The sequence below is a fragment of the Carex rostrata genome, chromosome 10 (genome assembly GCF_964058835.1).
Source record: "Carex rostrata chromosome 10, lpCarRost1.2, whole genome shotgun sequence".
Lineage (NCBI taxonomy): Eukaryota > Viridiplantae > Streptophyta > Magnoliopsida > Poales > Cyperaceae > Carex > Carex rostrata.
In genome coordinates this window covers 2175357-2191233 of record NC_135927.1, presented here as the reverse complement: position 1 = coordinate 2191233, position 15877 = coordinate 2175357, and the positions used below count along the sequence as shown (strand labels likewise).

The following is a 15877-nucleotide window of genomic DNA, read 5'->3' as shown; positions in this document are numbered from 1 at the left end:
TAATGGGGCATTTACAACCCCTATACAACAGTTCAATTGAAGGTGTTTAGAGCACTCTAGTAGTAGCGCTCTAGATAGCATGATAATATGGCATTTACAACACTAATAGAACACTCCAATTGAAGGTGTTTGGAGCACTCTTGTAGTGTCTCCAAATGGCAAGATAATAGGGCATTTATAACCCCTATACGACACTCCAATGGAAGGTGTACGGAGCACTCTAGTAGTGTCTCTATATGGCAAGATAATATGGCATTTGCAATCCATATACAACACTTCAATTGAAAGTGTTTGGAGCACTCTAGCAGTGTCTCTATATGGCAACATAACATGGGATTTACAACCCTAATACAACACTCTAATTGAAGGTGTTTCGAGCCCTCGTGTAGTGTATTCATATGGCAATATAATAAGGCATTTACAACCCTAATACCACAGTCCAATTGAAGGGGTTTGGAGCACTCTAGTTGTCTCCCTATATGACAAGATATATGGCATTTACATCCCTTATATGACCCTCGAATTGAAGGTGTTTGGAGAACTCTAGCAGTCTCTCTTTATGGCAAGATAATCGGGCATTTACATCCCTAATACAACACTTCAATTGAAGGAGTTTAGAACACTCTTGTAATGTCACGAGATGACAAGATAATAAGACATTTACAACCCCAATACCACACTCCAATTGATGGGGTTGGGAGCACTCTAGTAGTGTCCCTATATGACAATATAATTGGGCATTTACAACCCTTATACGACACTCCAATTGAAGGTGTTTGGAGAACTCTAGTACTGTCTTTATATCGCAAGATAATGGGGCATTTACAACCCCAATACAACACTTCAATTGAAGGTGTTTAGAGCACTCTAGTAGTAGTACCAGATGGCAAGATAATAGTGCATTTATAACCCTAATACCACACTCCAATTGAAGGTGTTTGGAGGTGTCTAGTAGTGTCTCCAGAATGCAAGATAATAGGGCATTTACAACCCCAATACGACACTCCAATTGAAGGTGTACGGAGAACTCTAGTAGTGTCTCTATATGACAAGATAACCGGGGATTTACAACCCTAATACAACACTCTAATTGAAGGTGTGTAGAGCACTCTTGTAGTGTCTTCATATGACAAGATAATAGGGCATTTACAACCCAAATACCACACTCCAATTGAAGGGGTTTGGAGCGCTCTTGTTGTGTCCCTATATGGCAAGATAACATGCCATTTATATCCCTTATATGACACTCCAATTGAAGGTGTTTGGAGAACTCTAGTAGTGTCTCTTTTTGGCAAGACAATGAGGCTTTTACAACCCTAATACAACACTTCAATTGAAGGTGTTTGGTGCACTGTAATAGTAGCACTAGATGGCAAGATAATAGGGCATTTACAACCCTAATACAACACTCCAATTGGAGGTGTTTGAAGCACTCTTGTAGTGTCTCTAGATGGCAAGATAATTGGGCATTAATAACCGTAATACAACACTACAATTGAAGGTGTTTCGAGAACCCTAGTAGTGTCTCATTATGGCAAGATAATGAGGCTTTTACGACACTAACACAACACTTCAATTGAAGGTGTTTGGAGAACTCTAGTAGTGTCTCTTTATGGCTAGATAATGGGGCATTTACAACCCTGATATGACACTCCAATTGAAGGTGTTTAGAGCACTCTTGTAGTGTCTCCAGATGACAAGATAATAGGGTATTTACAACCCAAATACAACACTCCAATTGATGGTGTTTGGAGCACCTTTGTAGTGTCTTGAGATGGCAAGATAATAGGGCATTTACAACGCTTATATGACACTGCAATTGAAGGTGTTTGGAGTACTCTAGTAGTGTCTCCATATGGCAAGATAAAAGAGCATTTACAACACTAATAGAACACTCAAATTGAAGGTGGTTGGAGAACTCTAGTAGCGTCTCTTTATGGCAAGATAATGGAGCATTTACAACCCTTATACAACACTTCAATTGAAGGTATTTGGAGCACTCTAATAGTGGCTCCAGATGGCAAGATAATAAGGCATTTTACTACCCTGATACAAACCTCCAATTGAATGTGTCTTGAGCACTCTAGTAGTGTCACGAGATGGCAAGATAATAGGGATTCTACAACCTCAATACCACACTCCAATTGAAGGGATTGAGATTTCTCTAGTTGTGTCCCTATATGGCAAGATAATTGGGCATTTACAACACTTGTATGACACTCCAATTGTAGGTGTTTGGAGAACTCTAGTGGTGTCTTTTTGTGGCACGATAATTGGGCATTTACAACCCTTATACGACACTCCAATTGAAGGTGTTTGGAGAACTCTAGTAGTGTCTATATATGGCAAGATAACAGGGGATTTACAACCCTAATAATACACTCCAATTGAAGGTGTTTGCAGAACTTTCGTAGTATCTCTTTATGGCAAGATAATGGGGCATTTACAACCCCAATACAACACTTCAATTGAAGGTGTTTAGAGCACTCTAGTAGTAGCTCAAGATGACAAGATAATAGGACATTTACAATTAATATACATCACTTCAGTTAAAGGTGTTCGGAGCACTATAGTAGTGTCTCTATATGGCAAGATAATAGGGCATTTACAAAGCTAATATAACACTCCAATTTAAGTTGTGTGGAGCACTCTAGTAGTGGCTCCAGATTAAAAGATAATAGGGCATTTTCAACCCTAATACAACAATCGAATTGATGGAGTTCGGAGCACTCTAGTAGTGTCTCCAGATGGTAAGATAATAGGGCATTTACAATCCAAATACAACACTCCAATTGATGGTGTTTGGAGCACTCTAGTAGTGTCTCTATATAGCAAGATAATAGGGCATTTAGAACCCCAATAGAATACTTCGACTGAAAGTCTTTAGAACACTATTTTAGTGTCTCCAGATGGCAAGATAATAAGACATTTATAACCCTAATACAACATTTCAATTGATGGTGTTTGGAGCACTCAAGTATTCTCTATATGGAAAGATAATAGGGCATTTATAGCGCAAATACAACACTCCAATTTAAGGTCTTTGGAGCACTCTTATAGTGTCTCTAGATAGCAAGATAATAGGGCAATGACAACTCCAAAACAACACTTAAATTGATGGTGTTTGGAGCACTCTAATAATGTCTCCAGATGAGAAGATAATATGACATTTACAATCCAAATACAATACTCCAATTGAATGTGTTTGGAGTACACTAGTAGTGTTATGGCAAGAGAAGAGGGTAGTTGCAACCTTAATACAACACTCAAATTGAAAGTTTTTGTCGGACACTAGTAGTGTCTCTAGATGACAAGAAAATAGGGCATTTACAACTCTAAGACAACACTCCAATTGATGGTGTGTATAGCTCCTTGGTAGTATCTCCAGATGGCAAGATAATATGGTACTTGTAACCCTAATACAACACTCCAATTGAAGGTGTTTGGAGCATTTTAGTAGTGTTTCCAGATGGCAAGATAATAGGGCATTTACAACCCTAATACAACACTCCAATTAAAGGTGTTTGGAGCATTCTAGTAGTGTCTCTATATGGCAAGATAATATGACATTTACAACCCTAATACAATACTCTGATAGAAAGTCTTTACAACACTCTTCTAATGTCCCCAGATGGCAAGATAATAAGATATTTACAACCCTAATACAACACTCCAATTGATGGTGTTTGGAACAGTCTAGTAGTGTTGCTATATGGTAGGATAATATAGCATTTACAACTCTAATACAACACTCGGATTGGAAGTCTTTACTTCCCTCTATTATTGTTCCTGATGACAATATAAAAGGGCATTTACAATCCTAATACAACGCTCTAATTGAAGGTGTTTGAAGCTCTCTAGTAATGTCTCCAGAATGCAAGATAATTGGCCATTACAACCCTAATACAACACTTCAATTGAAGGTGTTTGAAACACTCTAGTAGTATCTCCAAATAACAAGATAATGAGACATTTATAACCCTAATAAAACACTCCAATTGATTATGTTTAATCTAAATACTATAATTAAAATAATAAAAAATAATATATATAATAGGAATGTCATATTCTAGATTTTAAAAAATTATTGTTTATAGTCGTATCCGTATCGTATCCGATATGATACTTGTCCTCATGTATCCATGCAACATAGGCTGTAAGAAACTTTTTGTGTATTTTGGTGGTAAAACAAGTGTCGGATAGAAATATACACCTTCGTAATAAGAAGAAAAAACGAAGGAAAGGACAACACCTATCGAAGCAAGTAATAACCAGTATCAAGTACAATTCGTTTTTAGTTTTTTACTAATTACACCCCCATATTTGAAGCAGTTCCAAACAAAATGACTAAACCACCAAAAGCTAGTTTACAAATTGGTAGACTGCAGTCTGTACTTTGGGTTTTAGCAACACCACAACATATCAACCCTTGGGTTCGGTCCAACAATAATAAAAATACCAGCTTTTCTATCTGAGAAGAATCTTATCTGTGCATGGGCTTAAAAGGATGCGAAGAATCCAATTGCTTTCACCCCCTTATCTTGTAAATAAATAGCCAGAGAGAAGATGGGAAGATGATGGAGAGAGACCGAAATTCTCAATTCAGCTCTCCGTAATTAAAGGGGTGTCAAAAGATAATGGGGAAGGTGGAAGTTATTTACTTATTTATGTTACATTGGCTGACAATAGTTTTGCCGGTGCCAGCAGATATGGGGACAAGGCTTTTATAGGACAAAAATGGGTTCACCATTTCTTCCGTGAGAAACTGAGAATTGAGAAAGGGTAAAACGCAGTGCAGCCAAGGAACTAAGGAACTGAGGTGAGGACGAATAATTATACAAAACGAGAGAAACAATATAGATGCTTTATGGCAATAAAAATATAACGAATAGAAATATTACAGAGGTCCGCGACACATCACGGACCAAAAACCCACACAGACAATAATCACACCAAATGCCACACAAAATATCAACAAAGAAAAACCACCCAAATTCAAGAAAAGAATTACAGAAATAGAGCAGATCTTTCAGACTAGATCAGATGGTGCTGAATCAGGCTCCAACCCAGCATTAAATATAAACAACAGCTGGTGCTGAAGGGTTCAGTTACTGTAGATCTACACTAACCGGGCCTTCAACCTTGATATATATTAACAAATTGTTTATAATATGAAAATATTACTTAATCATAGTTTAAACAAATAGGCGTCCAATTTTCCAGGGAATAAAGATGATAGAAGGCCTTTATTTTGAATCCCATACTGAGAAAGCACTAGCAGATTTCATCCACTTGTCAGTAATTTCAGGATAGTGGCGGTGGATCACATCTTTTAGGCCTTCTGTTGTATTAACCCATTGCAACCCCTTCTTGGTGTAGGTATTCTCATTGAAATAGCTTGTGAAAAATCGATCTGCTTCTAGCCTCCTGTTGCCATGAAATTTCATATCAATATTTATATGTGATATGTATGAGGGACAAATTATTGTGTTTGTTCCTTCATTTTGTACTTTTGTTTTGGTTAATGTTTAAACAATCAATATTAACTTAGGCAAAATTGTCAATATTTAACGTATAATTACATTCAGAAAAATATTGGTTAAAACTAAATTTGACCTTGTTGCCATGAGGACGAAAATGTTAAATGCGGTTTCGCTTATGGCAAAGCCCTTGATCTTTTTCTCTGCCATGAGGCCTACAAGAAGATCCAACTTCTCTACATCATTTCCATATACTTCTCTTAAAATTTGTACTGCTTCCATGTCACTCGTCAAATCCTCCCATTTTTCTATTGGAAGTAGTAGTAGTTTCCTCCTAAACACATTATACCTTGATACACTCCTTTCCCTGTCACGATATACTTTCATATATAGGAAAACAAAACATGGTATTAGAAATGAAAATACTATAAAAATTTATGTAAAATGAGATATGTTTTTGAGAATGTCAATGAAATGAAATGAAAACCATTTAATTTTATATGACATTTTCAATTTTTATTATTATTCTGTTCTTTATAACAATACAATGATATACCCCATCTATTATAAATAAAGTGTACATGAGAAGTTCTTAGAGTATGCTACAATAATAGTAATAAGAAAATAGTATCACGACTTCATATATGTCTCAGTAAGAACATCTAGTATCTGGTTATAGAAGTAATCAGATGCATTGAATGGTACCAGAATGATCCCATTCATTCTTGTGTACTTTAGGATTGTTAATTTAGAGTATGCTATATATAAAAAAAAAATTAATAGTAGTCATAGGACACAATATGTAGTTTCTGTATAGGAAGAGTATTTGATTCCAGTAAACACTGAAATGAATTAATTATCAAATATCAATTGTACCAGTAAAAATATTTTTCTTTACAACAAAGTGTAGTATTTGGTATGAAGGCAATTCTTGTACCAATTTACTTGGTATGATATCAGGATCCTCTACTATTGCCGGTACCTATTAGGTTTCAGCATTATACCTTCTAGAGCCGCAAGGTCGATTGGATCAGGTCGATTGGTACCGTCCACATTTTGTGGTATGACATTTCTGAAGAAACTCGGGTAGTTCCAAAGTTCAAGTGCACCACATGCTTGATGTCCCATTGATACAGTCTGTTTTTCAAACCCAATTTCTGATAGCAGTTTTTCCCCTTTGAGACCCAATAAATCTCCAATATCAATGCTATTTGTGACAGAGAAAAAATATTGTGTTATTTCCACTGTGTGCATCTGGTACCACCTAATTTTTTTGTGGTCCTTCTGGCATATGAGTTTCTTTTATTTTCTTTTTTCTTTTTTATCATTTTGAACTTCAATGCCAAATGGACACATGATAATGTTTTTAGTTACACCATTTTATGTTAAGATAAGGGAAAAAACAAAAGATCTATTGGGAGTACATACTCTTTCAGGTATGGCGGAGATTTTGTTTGGTCGGGTTCAGCGGTCGGATCTCTGAGCTGGAGAGTGCTAGGCAGTAAGGAGTGCATTCTATATACACTGGTGAACTCTTCCGTTAAAGAATAAGGAACTCCATGGTTGTTTGGTTTCTTTAATCCCACAAGCCCACCCAACACGGGTCCGCCTATGTGGCCAAATGTATCTTTTATTCTCTTACCCAACAATCCGTACCTTTACAATGGAAACGAGGAATTAATGTATATTTGTGTGTGTGCAGTGGTGTAGTCAGGATTTGTATCAGGGGTAGGCAAAAATAAATTACTAAAAAATAGTTATTATTTTTTATTTGGTTATTAAATTTTTAATAAAAAAATTAAAATTTTGAGCGCACCCTTTCTTAAAAATGAATTTTTTTAATTTCCAAACAATTTGGTAAAAGAAGTTAGGTTAAAAATTATTATTTTTTACTATACTGATTAAAATAATTTTGTGATAGTTTAAAAATAAATGAATTCATTGTATGTTAAAATCGTCAAATAGTAAGACATAATGGTATGGATTTAATGATAAGACTCAAACAATTTCTAGATGCTTCTGGTGCTCTATGAACCAATAATTGTTTCTATCTTTATACTTAATGGACCAATGCATCAAGTCTATTTAGAAATATGTATTAAATAATCTTTCTTCTCTAAAGAGTCTCCGTTCATTGTCTTTCCAAATCAACAAAATTCCTTTTTGTTAAATTCAAAATTGACACAAAAAAGACCGAATCAAGCCACAACTAGAAGAAAATCGCGGCAGGAGTAGGCAATGGACCAAAATAGGGATAGACAATGATCTAATTTTATAAGGATTTCTATGCTGGCTCCGCCACTGTGTGTGTCTCTCTCTCTCTCTCTATATATATATAGAGTAAGGCTACTATATATTGCAATGCATAGCATTTATATACATTAGACTATAAATCACCGGATTCAAAGTCCAAATAATCGATCCAAACCGTTCATCTTGTTCTCCATATTAATATGTGTTTGGAGACCAAATTTTATATTTTTGGAAATTTTTTTACTATTTTTTTAGATTTATTGAAAATCGCTGTTTTTTATGGTCCAGATTTGTCTGAAAAACAACGATTTTCAATAAATCTAAAAACAATAGTAAAAAATTTCCAAAAAATATAAAATTTGGTCTCCAAACACATATTAATATGGAGAACAAGATGAATGGTTTGGATCGGTTATTTGGACTTTGAATCCGGTGATTTATAGTCCAATGTACAAAAATGCTTATGCATTGCAATATATGGTAGCCTTACTCTCTCTCTCTCTATGTATATATGTTGTTGTTAATTAATTGTTATCATTATGTTATTAAGTCAATGCAATTTTGTTAGGTATTAATATTTACAAACCTCATTAGTCTATAAGTTAGAGGCACTATGTAATTATTTTGAATTTTTCAGAAGTAAATATCACAATTTTAAACTTACAACCCTATATGAGATGGGCATGCACTTAAAATTTTCAGCATTAGTGGGTAGTCAGTGAATCTAAATTTGTTTTTCTTGCAAAAAGCAAGAAAAAAAAGTTAAATATAAACATATATATGCTCACCAATTTGCATGCATTCCCACACTCAAGGTTTTAGTTTTGAGAAGCTCCACTGTCCAATCAATTGTGTGAACTTTTGCAATGACAGCAGACGTAACTAATCTTGCATGACGGTATAACTCTTCGTCTGTTAGCCTTGGATATTCATTCTACAGGAAAAAAATATCATCATTAATTCTTCTTCATCTTATTACTATTTATAGCATAATTTAAGCAACAATAATTCCAAACTCTTGGTTCATCTCCCAACTGAGAAACATCATCAACATTTTTTTCTTTTTCATTTTTTGATAAAAGGCTGTGAGCCTATCAACAGAGCCTGCATACATCCAAGTACATAGAGTGCAGTGCTTTTATATGTAAGGGAAAATAAGATTATTGTTGCTTAATTGTTACCTTCAATGCATCACAAACAGCATTATGTTCTTTAGTGAAGAGTGCTTGTAGGATGGAGACCCCAGCCCAACTGTTGCGCACGTCTCCTGAAATTGCCACGCCATTGTCGCTATGCAAAAGAAGGCCATCATCTCCAATATTTAGTTTTCCATCTTCAAAAGTCCTGACATTGTCCAGTTTTTGCTTGTTTGCTCCATATATTGCACTCCCATCCCTTATTTCATTTATTTACAGAATTCGACAAAATTAGCATGTAACCACATGTTTTAGTATTATTTAATTTTTCCTCTGCACTCCCATCCCTTATTTCATTCATTGCATAATTTTTAGTAGAAAGATAGTATATATGTACTATAGACATTAAGAAAATATAAAAAAAAAATTCATAAATTATGAAACGTTTTAATTAATTTTTCTTGATTCAACTAATTCGATAATTGTAATTTTGTATAAATAAACCTCTCTTTAATTCTTATATATTAAATTACTATAAAATGAGATTAACTAAGTCCCACATATTAAAGACCTAACATTTATTGCTTAAACTTAAATGAACATAACCATCTTATCAAGATCAATATATGAGTTCTGGAACATTCCATGACATTAACCAGTTTTGTTGTGTGGCATTCACTACCCTATTCTTTATTTCAGAGAACCAAATTTTAGCTGCAATAGATATATATTGATTCAATAAAATAATTTTGCAACGGAGGGTTGCCAATGTTGCAAAAGGTTCCGTTGCAATATATTTGTATATAGTCTTTTGTTCTGAGCTTAATAGAACAATTTCAGATAAAACCCTGAAATTGGGAAGTCTTCAAATTAAATTACTCACCACCATGGCGTGCGGCTATTGTAGTGACCGGTCTTTATTCCCTCAGCATTTGTAGGTATCTCTTTTGTGGCAAAGAACTTGAATGATTTAAGTGGGCATTGACTGGCTACTTCCTCTGGAGCAATTATTTCGATCTATTTTTATTTATATGAAAAATAAAAATGTAATTAAATAAGAATCACCAATATATATAAAGATATCAATTTATGACTTTGTTACACAGCTATAACTTCAAGAATGTGATCGAATAATTTTCCTAACTGATCCCGACTTATTAATAAAGTAGGAAGTCAATAAAAAATGAAAAATTGATGCTGCATTCTACTATCTGTACCTAACAATGTTTTTACTTCCTTTCAAAGAGAACTTATATCTATTTCAAGCCTGTTTATTTCTTATGCATAATAGGTATAAGTATTTTTGTAACAGAGTGTTTGTAAGCTGAAATTGCATGAAATATCATATTATATTACATCTATTTAGTTACAAAATGGTTATACTTATCATTTAAAATGTGGAAACATTTTTGTTATCAGGTATGGATATTTTTCAAAATAGGTGTTACCAAGAATCTAAATGGTATAGATACCAGTAGTGCGGTGCCCCTGCTGCTTGGTATATACTGAGTATTTGAGATCATGTATTGATCATGTCTTGTTTGTATAAATACATTAAATCATATACCTGTTGTGTATCCTCGAGGTGATCCATCCAGTCATGAACCATGAACTGTATCCATGCAGCGGCTAGTATATTAAACTGCTTTCCTGTGTCCTTGTATTGTCTCCTAGCCAACAACTTGGTCGCCACCACCACTGGATCTGGGCTCATCAACTGCACCACAGAAAAAAGAATAAAGAGAACAAATGTACACGAGTCATGATCGGACAATTGTACGGAGATGGTCAGTGACCCAACTGTTATACCATAAGAAATTAGCTAGGTCAAATCCACAAGACGTAAGAGACATTGAGAATTTTAAGAAATTTTACTAGAAATATAAGAGAGTACGAGTGTAGAATAAAAAAGAATTAGACATCTTCAAATACCTTAGATAGAAAGAAAATAAGCTAATCAGTTTGTTCATTTAAAATGTATGTAAAGGTCCCATTCAAGTGATGTCTTAATTGTCTTCATTTTTGTGCGTCAGGAAGGCATGCTAGTTAATTAACAAGCCAACCAGTTCAATTATTGACAAAAACTACCTCTTATACTAATTAAGGTTCTTTCTAATTTTGCTGCTTTGACTATTATTTTAGGTTTATGGCATGACTAAGCAGCAAATTGAGATCTACTTTAGTTATCAATGAAACATAGTACTGTTAACGTTGAACAGATCATGTGTCAATGTAATTTTGTTTAATACATCATTCTGTACTAGTGAACAACATATATTAGTACTATTATTTCAGGTTTATACCTCATTCTTTTGATCAACCGGATTCATGTTTCTCCCAAAAAAGGTATCTTGGCTACCAGCCTCCGCATTATCTGGGTCGTTGTACTTTCCATCATCGGTGCGGTACAGGTAATTATCGGGGTTAAACTGTGTACCATGAGTGCTACCAACAGCTAATAGATTGTATTTTTCAAGGAGGGTTCGCCGGGTGTTCAAGTAAACTAATCCAATTACCACCGGCATCTCGTGCCACTTCAGTTTTCCCTTATCCAATGAATGAACCAGCTGCATGCATGGAAGAAGAGAATAGCTATTTTAAAAAAAAAAATACCAAACAAACATTTCTAAATATCATGAGGAAAAACTTATAATTATTTGATAAAGAAATAAATTAATTTAGCGTAGTAATCTAGTACATGATCAGGGCTAAGTATGGTCGCATGCATGTTAATGGCAATACATGCAAACACAATAAGAAACCACACAACATGGAAATGTTTATGCATGGATCCCCTCTCATTATCACATTAAACGAGAATTAAACTATTAGTCACAAATTGACATATATACGTACTAATCTCAATATATAAGATCATATGATCCTAGCTAAACACTACCATATAATGTTGATCACTTTGTTCCATTTACATTTGCTAAAGAAATACGTAAAGCAATATGTAAAATATGTAAAGGTTAGATCAATAAATAATAATAATAATCTTGAATACTATCAACAAAATAACGTACAATGAAGCCAAGCTTGTCACCAAAAGACATCCTTCTGAAAACATCACGGAAGTCTGAATGGATAAAGGGTTTGCAAAGACACAAACCCATGGCTGCAAATAATTAGGAAATAAATTGTTTTTATGATATAGAGGTATATATAGACGGTCGATGAGGGGGCACTTAATGTATTCTTTGGACTAGGTGTTGGAAAAAATAATAATCATCCTTTAATTATATTTAAATGAGCACGAAGAAAGAAGTTAATGTCCATCAATTCTACATACAATCTTATTTATTGATTTGAATTTTAGAATTATCAAATTATTGAACCTTTTTAAAGAAGACCCTGATGGAGACACAATATAGATAGGAACCCAAATTTAACTAATAGTTTATTTCGTGTAGATGGGTATCAAAGAACTAAGAAAATATAGTTTGGATAAGCCAGGGCATGTTTACCATTTCTTCCAAGATATTTTTCTTTTCTTGAATAAAAAGAAAAGTCAACCCCTCATGTTTTCAAATATTTGTTGATCATTCATACTAACTTGTTCAAGCAAAAACACGTATATGACTATTCTTTTTTTGTACTTTCCAAAAACTAAATATTCGTGCATACTATTTTCAAAAATTCATTATCTACGAAATCTTGATGGATGGAGATCTTTGTGTACATTGTTATTAATTCTTTTAGAACTGATTTCAAAACTTATCAGATATATAGATTTCTAATGATGAATTCAAACTGTTCAATTACCGATCTACTTTATGTGATGTCTTAATATGTAAAATTTTTATATTTTTTGAATTAATTATTTCAGTACCAAGTCAAGTGGTACAAAAGTAATGAAAAATAAATGCATTAAAATTAACTTATAAAGTTTCCAAATTTGACTGCTTCTCTTGTTACTAGATAAATTAAAAAAATTATAAATTTTACATGTAGACACTACTTCTGAAATAGATCGGTTTAAATCCAGTGTTTAAAGTTAAATTAACAAGTTTTAGAGTTGGTGGTAATTAGACTAAAATACCAACAATTTCACCACAACCAGACTCACTAAACCACTATAAGAAAACTGCGGCAAAGTGCAAAGAAAAGCGGATTTACAGACTATAAAAATCAAAATAATTTGAAGTTGCGGTTAGTTAAAACCTTCCCCAAACCCACACAAGCCTTTCCGCCTTTCGTTCTTTACACGATTTGTTTTATATTACTAATTAATAAGTTGTAAAATAATGACATTACCGTAATTGAATGTGTTCATAAATGTTAATAAAACAACATGTAGAGAATCAAATATTAATTTCCAGTCTGATGGTTGTATTAAAATGAACTAAAGTCAAATGAGCTGTTATCAAGTGGTTGCGCAATATTCAAATCCATATATTAGCTTAGCTGTTATCAAGTGGTTGAGAAATATTTAAATCTATAGATTTTTACTTGGACAAGTTGCAATATTATTGGAGTTAGAACAGATATATAGGCATGTCTTGTTAAAGTAACTAATATTTTGGAAAGATTAGAGAATTGTTTTTGGAGAAATGTTGTAGCCCCCGGAGTCATCATATCCGACCGCGCCTCCAACTAGTTTAACAGAAAAAAAAAAAAACATTTTAATTTTGTCTAACTTCTATTTCCGGCGCTTGTATTCAAGTTTTAAAATTTTGTTTATAACATTTTACAATACTACTCAAAAGCAATTAAACCTCTATTTACAAGAATTAAAATTCTAAACATGTGTAGCTTTAACTCCTAATTATTTTTCTCTTCAAACCAAAAAAGAAAAGATTCATTTAACACAATCAATTTTTATTTTTCTCTGATCATTCTTCACTACAACAAAGTAGACACTTTTTGTGAGGGAAAAAGCGCATTTATGATGGTCGTCCGTCGCAAAAAGAAAAAGCTGAACAATGAGAATAGTCCGTCGCAAAAAGTCATTTTTTTATCCTTGCGAAAAGTGTCTCATTCTTGTTGTGCTTATCCATTTTTCGACGATCCGTGATAAATTTTACAAATTTAAAAATATGAACATTTTCTACTATAAAAATCAAAATAATTTGAAGTTGCGGTTAGTTAAAACCTTCCCCAAACCCACACGATCTGTTTTAGATTACTAATTAATAAGTTGTAAAATAATGACATTACCGTAATTGAATATCTTCATAAATGTTAATAAAACAACATGTAGAGAATCAAATATTAATTTCCAGTCTGATGGTCGTATTAAAATCACCTAAAGTCAAATGAGCTGTTATCAAGTTGTTGTGCAATATTTAAATCCATATATTAGCAATTTACTAGGACAAGTTGCAATATTATTGGAGTTAGAACAGATAAGCATGTTTGTTAAAGTTACTATATATTATTTTGGAAAGATTAGAGAATTGTTTTTATATATATTTATTTGAAGAAAGTTTCGCATGCTCTGTTTTATTTGCTCTTGGTTTGATGAAATTGTAGAAAAATAGAGATGGAACGTAATATTATAGTTATTATAAATAATAAAAAATAGTATTTTCAACTATCCTTACTATAAGTTTAATTATAGAAATATAGTTTGGATAGATGGGGGATGGGGGATGGGGACAGGAGTCTCCGCCATTAAACTCGTATGAGCTTCATGTTTGTGATGGATTTATGATATTTGTGTCTTGAATATAATTGATTGAATGTACAAGTCAACTGATTTTTTTTTTTTTTTGTAGATTTTATATTAGTTATAATTGATTGGAATGAATTGGTTTATTCGTTGGATCCTTTATATTAAAGTTTTTTCCAACTCAAATTGTGTGGATAAAAATACCATAGACAATATAAAGTCGTTTCCAACTCAAGATGAAAGAGGCAGGAACTGAAGATGGCATGCATAAGAAAAGAGACTGCTTAGGTGTACTCCTTTCATTTCTCTCTCTTGTTTTCTTTCTTTATGTCTTTTGTCTCTTTAATTGTTAAACCTGTCATGAACGACTAAGCAACACTTTTCTAGGGTGAAGACATAATCTTAAATTCTTATGAGTTTAATCTAAGGATTTATTTATATATATCATTTGTGTTTGATCTGAATTCTTTCTGAGTTTTATTCATTGTATCACTACCTAACTTGGTGTGTTTTAACCTCGACAGCATGGAGATGTGCACTCCATTGTAGGTGTATAGGGTTGACCAGTAGGAATTGGGTACAATTATCTTAGATCCAATAAGAGAAATAGACGTAATAGTTAATCTCTTATGATCCGAACTTCAGTTAGGAACCTACTGGAATATTGATCTGCAAACAAACGTCGCGTTCGATAAACTGATAGTGGGGTAATCTTAATTATTACAACTACAGGAGGTATATAGGAAGGACGTAACCGTGAACATAAAACCTTCTAGTCTTGGTAATTGAGACTTATCATTAATATTTATGCGATTGCTTAGGCTAGGGTACCATCCCCTTACCAGTCTTACTCAATTAGGGTGTTGCAACGTAACAATGATTAACACTAGAACAGGATTAGCAACTCTCAGATTGCATTTGATACCAGTATAGGGCGTGTGTGGTTCTGATCAAACCGTGTGCGATTCCAACTAGAGTGAAAACCAAATGTGTATGGTATATGCAGTAGCATGCGGATGGCGACAGGGCCGTGTGCGACTGATAATTATACCAGACAGGTTTACGCAGTAGCATGCAGATGGTGAGAGAACCGTGTGCGATTGCTCACTTAACTAGAATTAGATTAAACAAGTTTGAATGATATAATGTCTGATCCCTAGAAGCCGCATCTTCTAAACAACCAATCAATTACTTACTGCACTGTTGTAACTGAACATTACAACCAACTTAACCTAAAATGATCAATAACCTATACTTGATTTACGATTAGATCTCTTAATACACAATCCCTATGGATCGACACCCCGATCTATACTATATGAATTGATTCATGCACTTGTGAATCGATGATAGAGTAGACAATTAGGGTTATAAATATTATTAGCTCTAAT

At 33.6% G+C, this 15877-nt stretch overlaps 1 protein-coding gene across 1 annotated transcript; it reads right to left on the bottom strand.

The window, feature by feature from the left end:
* Positions 1-4989: 4989 nt before the first annotated feature.
* On the bottom strand, positions 4990-12065 carry LOC144560634 (alpha-dioxygenase PIOX-like). Its single transcript, XM_078309870.1, has 10 exons — positions 11899-12065; positions 11173-11436; positions 10437-10586; positions 9753-9886; positions 8915-9128; positions 8522-8667; positions 6909-7136; positions 6485-6687; positions 5617-5860; positions 4990-5427 (listed from the first exon to the last, which is right to left on the bottom strand). Exons 1-10 carry the CDS (start codon positions 11986-11988, stop codon positions 5247-5249), a joined length of 1854 nt encoding a protein of 617 aa, XP_078165996.1. The 5' UTR covers positions 11989-12065; the 3' UTR covers positions 4990-5246.
* Between the last annotated feature and the right edge of the window lie 3812 nt (positions 12066-15877).